General features: G+C 47.0%; 1 protein-coding gene across 1 annotated transcript; it reads left to right on the forward strand.

Annotated features, from left to right (window-relative positions):
- Positions 1-3124: 3124 nt before the first annotated feature.
- LOC123151091 (probable glutathione S-transferase GSTU6) lies at positions 3125-4319 on the forward strand. The gene is made up of 2 exons (XM_044570870.1): positions 3125-3585; positions 3670-4319. Exons 1-2 carry the CDS (start codon positions 3247-3249, stop codon positions 4060-4062), a joined length of 732 nt encoding a protein of 243 aa, XP_044426805.1. The 5' UTR covers positions 3125-3246; the 3' UTR covers positions 4063-4319.
- Positions 4320-8139: the final 3820 nt, after the last annotated feature.

Consider the following 8139-nt stretch of genomic DNA (forward strand, 5'->3'; position numbering starts at 1 on the left):
CCATTCCCCCGTTGCCCGACGCCGCGGCGAACCCGAGGTACTTCGCCGAGGAGGTCGAGATCATGCGCGCGTCCCTCACCGACGCCAAGCTCTCCCTCCCCCAGTACGCCGCCGACAACCACGCGGCCTGGGCGGCGTATTTCGAGCTCCGCCAATAGCAGCGCTTGGCGTCCACCAACGGCGCGCCGGTGGTCGGCAGCCGGCAGAACAGCGAGGGACGCTACCTCTGGTGGGGCGTCCCCGGCCGCACACTCGAAGGCGTGCTCACGTACCTCGAGGGCGGCAACGACCCGCCGTTGGCGTACCCCCCGGCGAGGGTGGCCGCCCCGGCGCAGCACCGACGCGCCGGGCCATGGGCTCCAAGAAGGTTCGGCGCCTCCTCTTCTTCCTCCTCATCGTCCCGTTCTTCTTCACACTCCTCCGGCTCTCCGGCGCTGCTCGGCGTCAAGGCCGAGCCCGCGGCGGAGACGCCGCTCGGCCGGCGCACTCGCAGCGCCGGCATCGTCATCAACGAGGGCGGCCGGCGCGCCCCCTCGTCGGCTCCTCCGCGCTTCGTCAAGCCAAAGACGGAGCCGGGGCCGGTGAAGACGGAGCCGGGTCTGGCGCCGGTGAAGACGGAGCCGGGTCTGGCGCCGGTGAAGGCCGAGTTCGCCGACGACGGCGACGCCGCCCTCGAATGGGCGCGCCAGGACTCCATTGCGACGGAGAAGGCGCGCCGCGAGAAGGAGAAGGAGCACCAGCGCGCCGCCCTACGCCGCTTCGAGGAGCGCCGACGCGGCCGCGAGGAAGGCGGGGTCGTCGTCTTGTGCGACAGCAGCGACGACGACGACGCGCCGCCACCTGTTCGCCATGGCGACGCCGGGCAGGGGTCCAGCAGGGGCGCCCGCGTCAAGGAGGAGAAGGCCGCCGACGACGATGGCGGCGACGGCGGCGACGACTTCCCCCTTTCTTTTTTTTAGATTAGGTTAATGTAATGTTTGGACGAATTTCATCGAAATTTGCCATGTTTGGCCGAAATTTAACTAGTTTTATCATAACTTCGCCGAATGTTCTTTTTTTTTGTTTTTCAATACGCGCCTGGGGGCGGCCCTGGGGGCCGACGGCTGGGGACCAACTCGCCCCCAAGGCCATTTTTTACGCCGGCTCACCTCCAGGCGGCGCTTTTAGACACCACCTGGGAGGCCAACGGCTGGAGATGCTCTTACCATGCGTATAGGCAGGCGACTAATGAAGCGCCGGCTCTACTCTCTCTTTACTTCTCTCTTTCATGTACGGTTTTTATAACATGACAAGTCTTATAACCTTCGCAGTAAGACTTATTATACTTGCCCTTGCACTAGCTTAACAATAAAATATTTAATAAGGAATTGGACGTGTTACTAGCCGTATGGTGCATGCATGAGCTGGACATCTATTTCGTAGGTTCTACCGTGTGTACGTGGCTGTACACGTGTAACTCACAGCCAACTTTTAATCCCTTAGACCTCCGTCCTTTAGTTGTTAGAACATAGTTAATAATACAACCAACTGATGGCTATATGATATTGTTGTGTCATCTATAGTCAAGTTTGTAGCCGAATATATTGTTTAGATGTAAATAAGTACTATTTTGGTGATACATGGCCCACCTCCCTCTTTCATAAAGTCTCTAGAAACACGTGTTGTAGCCGGCTGTTAATTTGTAGCTCACTTTTTTTCTCTATCCCTTCTCTCTCTACAAACTAAAAAAATATTATTTAAAATCTTACAGTCCACCTATGCCATCTTATGTACTTGCTTTTAGTCAAGCAATAAAGCGGAAATCCGTTGGTGCTCCCGGGAGCGCACACTCCTGGACGTGAAAAATATATTTAAAAGTGTGAACAAATTCTAAACAAAAATTTGGTGCATACATTTCGACATTATATGTGTGCATGTCAAGTTTCGGAGGAAACCGACAATTCTGTGGCTTGTGTAAAAAAGACAAAAGAATATCTTGTGAAAAGCATTTTTTAACACCGGATTTTGACTTTTTTACACGGGACACATAAGTTGTCGTTTTTACGCGAAACGACTTTGTGAGCATATACAATATTGAGTATACGCGCTAAATTTTTTCTTGGAATTTTTTGACATTTCAAAATAAGTTTGAAACACATTTAGAAAAACCAGGAGCGCGTGCTCCCATGTGCCAAAACACCAGTCTCAGCTAGGGGTGGAATTCGAGCCGAGTCGAGCTAGCTCGACTCGACTCGCTAAAGCTTGTTTCATTAACAAGCTAGCTCGACTCGACTCGTTACTATAACGAGCTTAAATCCAAGATTGGCTCGACTCGTATAACTCGTGAGCTGGCTCGTTTAGCATGTTAAGCTTGTTAAAGATATGAACATTAGACCTTACAAATACGATAAAAATATTAACTGAGAATTTAGTATGTGCATATGTGGTCATGTACGTGTGAGTCTCTTGGGTGACTCGGCCGAGCGGCTGGGCCTTGTGCTGGGACACAAGGTGTTTAGTAGCTATATTTTACTACTCCTGAAAATATTGATTTTTTTACCGAGCTTAACGAGTTACCCGAGTACTCATGAGATCAGCTCGTTTAACTTGGTGTGTAAACAATCTTAAACTAAAGCTCAGCTTGGCTCGTTATTCTTCGAGTTCGTGTCGATTCGAGTCAAGTCACAAGCTACTCATTTAGCTCGCGAGTTTCGAGTTTTTTTCCAGTCCTACTCTCAGCAATAAAGCTTCTAAGTATTTTGTTTTTTTTGAGAGCACGAATGCAGGTGTTCACTGATACAACTACATATATGTGCAGCTGTTGCATCTTCTCTCTTACCTGCTCTTTGATCCTCTACCTTGATCCTGGGAGGAGCCAACTACACTGCACAATATCTAATAGATGGGGCCCATCTAGTTGAATTTGAGGGTTGAAAGATTGGTTTAGCAAATTTTACATAGAGAGCACATACGTTCTACCGTAGGTGTAGCATTTTTTGTATTTGGCACATTGTTGAAACTTGAAATCTTTAGCTGGAGGTGCCTAGAAGGTGCGGTAGGTGGAGAGTGGGTAGGTGGCGCATCAGCATGCTCTCCTATAATTAGTTTTTCCTGCCTCAGAGTCCAACTTTTGTCTTGTTTCCTTTCAGACGATTTCATCTTTGCCACTCGTGCTTATAAAGACCGCAGTTCGGGCCTTGCCATACATACACTTAAGCAACAGATATACAGGACAGGAGTATCAAGGAGGAAGACGAGGAAACGTTGATGGCCGGCGGTGAAGAGCTGAAGCTGCTGGGGTGGTGGGCGCCCGGGGTGAGCCCCTACGTGCTCCGCGCACAGATGGCGCTCGCCGTAAAGGGGCTGAGCTACGAATACCTCCCCGAGGACCGCTGGTGCAAGAGCGACCTCCTCATCGCGTCCAACCCCGTGTACAAGAAGGTGCCCGTCCTCATCCACAACGGCAAGCCCATCTGCGAGTCGCTGCTCATCGTGGAGTACCTCGACGACGCCCTCGGCCTTCCCGGCAACGGCAAGCCCATCCTCCCCGCAGACCCCTACAGCCGCGCCCTCGCTCGCTTCTGGGCCGCCTATGCAAACGACAAGGTTAGTAGTTCATTTCATACACAGATTACCTCTCGTTGCGCTTGGGGTTACATCTCTCAGTCTCAACTCGCTTTGTTGCCACAGCTGTTTCCTTCGTGCGCCGGCATCCTCAAGACAGTGAAGCAGGAGGAGAGAGCTGGTAAGGTGGAGGAGACCCTGTCCGGGCTCCGACACTTGGAAGCTATCCTGGCGGAGTGCTCCAAAGGGGAGGTGGAGGCGCCGTTCTTCGGTGGTGACGCCATCGGGTTCCTCGACATCGCGCTCGGGTGCTATCTTCCCTGGTTTGAGGCAGTAGGCCGCCTGGCCGGCTTGGGGCCGCTCGTCGACCCGGCGAGGACGCCGAAACTAGCGGCGTGGGCGGAGCGGTTCAGGGTCGCCGAGCCGGTCAAGGCGCTGCTACCTGGGGTGGACGAGCTGGAGGAGTACATCACTAAGGTGCTTTATCCAAAGTGGAACATAGCGGTCACCAGTAACTAATTAAAGATCTCGTCGTTCCACCATGGCAAAAGAAACAAAAAATGGCGGAGGATCGTGTCGATCCAATAATTCCTCTGCCTTGTGAGTAGCTGTTTTCACGCCAAGATTTGAACTGTTACTACTTGGTCGGGGTTCTTTTTGCGATGGTTAGTGGGTCGTGGTCATGAATAATGCACAAGCGTGCACTCTCTTCGATCTGAGTTGTGATGTGCTGTTTCGTGAATAAATTGAAGCGTCGTCGATCTTGCATCTGGCAATGTTTTTCCATTGAGCTCTTTAAGACCTCACATCTTATTCTTAGTATGTTCTACCAAGCATATTATTCCGGGGCTAAATAGCTGTGGGTGGTGATTCCGAAGGACTAGATTTTACCAGGGCTAGGATATTTTTTAGGAATCACTACTCCCTCCAACTCATATTAATTTTGGGTGATTTAGTAACTTTGTACTAACTCCGTGAGAATTAACATGGATCGAGAAAGCACCAAAACTAAGTTATGCGTGTAGTGCATGTGCTCCCTCTGTTTTTATTTACTCTGCATATTAGATTTGACTGAAGTGAAAACTTCATAAAGTTTGACCAAGTTTATAAAAAATATATGAACATTTAAAATAACAAATCTATTTGATGTGAAAGTAATTTCAATAATGAATCTAATGGTATTGATTTGCTATTGTATATGTTAATTTATTGTCTATACACTTTATCAAAGTTTACAAAGTTTGACTTCGACCAAAGTTAATATGCGGAGTAAATTAAAACGGAGGGAGTATCATAACTAGTATCATGCATGCTTACTAAGTGATTTTGATGAGGTGACATAGAATTAAATAAAAAAGTGTTGAGTATCATATCATTATAAATACTACTCCCTCCGTCTCATAATGTAAGACGCTTTTTGACATTAGTGTAGTGTCAAAAAACATCTTACATTATTGGACGGAGGGAGTACACTAGTATATGATTTTTTTTTTCTGAGTGACACAAGTGTATGTCTTGCATGGCCGTAAATAAGGTCATATGATACTATGCACTCTGGAGGTATTACTACTCACTATGGGCAGCCTAGTTTCCCTTCCAGCATACATGAAGTGATATAATTAAATCATCACCTAATTTAGCTATCTACAGAAACGAGCTTTGACGAAAAAATCTACAAAAACGAGAATATATGTGTGTGTCACAAAATGTTAGCAAATAATCTGTGTGGACCAAGGCATGCTTCTCCATGAACCAAGTTGGTGCAACCCAGAAAACACCAATAGCATGAGGGCTCATCACATCACCATGAATTATTTGCTAATATTTTGTGATATTATTTCCATTGAGGTGGCGCCCTGGTCGGTCATCATCTCAGCGAGACATCGTCTTCCCTCCCAAGGTTAGACCGGAAAATTGTTAAGTGGCGCAACCTATGAAATAAAACAAAAATACAAGATAAATGCCAGAAACTGTGTATTAAATCAGTAAAAAGTCCAGATTCAAAATGTCGGCAATTGATGTCAATAATTGAGCTATCAAATGATAAGAAAGTTACGTGCGTGACTTTGATCCCCGCTATGGCTAGATGTAAGGTTGCCTGTCGAGATGCATGTCATGTAGCGACACTTTGCAATATTTTAAATGAAGATGCTAAGCCGATAAGGTCTGGATTGGAATGCTTCCAAACGCCTGCAAGTCTGCAACTACAATCAAATTAATGGCACTGCCTTTGTATAGAAATATAAGAGGGTTTAGATCACTAAAATAGTGATCTAAATGCTTTTATCTTTCTTTACAGAGGGAGTACTCGTTAATTAAAGTTTGGTTGCATGCGTAGAACAGAAAAGTCTGATATCTGTATACAAAAGTGTCAATAGTTAGTCATGGTACTCCTTGTTTAAAATGATCAGGCAGGCCGTTTTCCAAGACAAAAATACTGCAGAGCTGCAACCCTGCTTTGATTTGCTTGGGAGACCCAGAAATTGTTGGCTCCAAACTCTATTTTCCCAAAAAAAAAACTGTTGTGACAGGATCGGCGAGGTCCACGCTCTTCTCGTTTTCGTTCTCTCTCCAGCGATGCAATGATGACCAAACGAGACCGTAGTTTTTCTGTGGTCTTTTCTATAAAAGTAAGGGCAACTTTTCTATCTGGATGTTCCATTTGTACTCGCTATGCTTAATTGAATAATCCAGATATTGTTGTGAAGAAAGAAATGAAAGATATTGGGCCAAATACAGCCTACCAAGCCAGCTGGTATTTTTGCTAATTAATGTTGTATGGGCAACACAAACATGTTACTATTTTTCTTTTAGAAAAAAAATACACAGATCTTTTATAGAAGTTCAGCGGAAGTAGAAATCACCACAAACATAATAAAAGTTATATTGAGATCTTTGGACCACTACCACCACTAGCTTGCTCTTAGATGTGTACGAATCAACCACTTAATGGCATTTACACACGGTGCTCGCAGTTCAGCTTAGCTGATCACACTGGCTCAATTTCCCATGAACACAGTCACAAATTTACACAAATGTATTTCCTCCATGATGTTTCTTTATGTTGTTTCCAAAAATAATAAGTTTCGAATTCGGTCATACAAAGAATCACCTATACATCATTATTGTTGTGTGGTAGTCGTTGTAGCAATGGCCAATGGGGCTGTGATCAGGGTTGACATTGCCACCACATCGGTCTTTCCTGTGGCAGAGGCCTAACGCTATTACATAAGACCATAATGTATTCCATCAAAGGGTCGATGAGGAATATGAAGTTTCTGGAGCTTTCCCACTTCCTAGTACTGCCTGTTGCGTCGACCACAAGGATGCCAAGCATGTCTAGCAAATGGTCATGTGTATCAGCCAGGGTGGTAGATTGCGATTGTAGAATGTGGTCAATGGAAGAAGCATTAGAATGCCCACGAGGCCACGATTGACTACATATGAAGAAAGTCGAGTTGCTTTAGAAGAAAGCATGATTCTGATGCTTTTGATGTCACGGAGGACAGGGTTGCCAGCTGTCGAGGATATTTTCATCAGGACCTAGCAGCAGTATGCTAATCGCATGTAATTAGTAGTCGTAGGAACATTCCCTCGGTCTACAAGGAAATTTTAGACACGATTTGAGATCAAAGACACGATTTTCCTAGGTTCGAACTCCCTAGTCGCAGGTAATAGCCCGACTCCTACCCTGGTTTATAAATTTATATTATATGGGGAAAATGTAGAAGATCGGTTACAAGCGAGGTACACACTCAGTGAGTTGATAGAGAAGTCATCGAGAGATGCTAATCTATCCATGCGAGGAACAACTTAATCACAAGGATTTCTAGGGCACTGAATTCCATGGTCTGTCACGCAGGGTCCCTAACAAGGATTTATATTATATAGCTCCAATATGATGGCGATCTTCTTCTTTGTTTTAGTGCCTTTGATGTATAGGGGCAGTAGTCCAGACAAAGTTGCGAGTAGGACTCAAGGTCACCTTCCCATGATTCCCGTACGGTTTCTGTTGGGTAACGTAGTAATTTCAAAAAAAATCCTACGCACACGCAAGATCATGGTGATGCATAACAACGAGAGGGGGGAGTGTAGTCCACGTACCCTCGTAGACCGTAAGCGGAAGCGTTATGACAACGCGGTTGATGTAGTTGTACGTCTTCATGATCGACCGATCCCAGCACCAAAAGTACGACACCTCCGCGATTTACACATGTTCGGCTCAGTGACGTCCCACGAACTCACTATCCAGCAGAGTGTCGAGGGAGAGCTTCGTCAGCACGACGGCATGATGACGGTCATGATGAAGCTACCGACGCAGGGCTTTGCCTAAGAACTGCAATGATATGACCGAGGTGGATTATGGTGGAGGGGGGCACCGCACACGACTAAGAGATCAATGATCAACTTGTGTCTTCTAGGGTGCCCCCCTGCCCCCCTATATAAAGGAGCAAGGGGGGAGGCCGGCCGGCCCTTGGGGCGCGCCAAGGAGGGGAGGAGTCCTTCTCCTAGTAGGAGTAGGACTCCCCCTTTCCTAGTCCAACTAGGAGGAGAAAGGGAAAGGAAGGAGAGGGAGAGAGGGAGGGAAAGAGGGGG

Source organism: Triticum aestivum, chromosome 7A, assembly GCF_018294505.1.
Source record: "Triticum aestivum cultivar Chinese Spring chromosome 7A, IWGSC CS RefSeq v2.1, whole genome shotgun sequence".
NCBI classification, from domain to species: Eukaryota; Viridiplantae; Streptophyta; class Magnoliopsida; order Poales; family Poaceae; genus Triticum; species Triticum aestivum.

Bases quoted from the DNA above. Each gene is read 5' to 3' on its own strand.
- LOC123151091 (XM_044570870.1), top strand. From the start codon at position 3,247: ATGGCCGGCGGTGAAGAGCTGAAGCTGCTGGGGTGGTGGGCGCCCGGG. The intron at 3,586-3,669 runs GTTAGTAGTTCA...TTGTTGCCACAG, and splicing joins CCGCCTATGCAAACGACAAG to CTGTTTCCTTCGTGCGCCGG.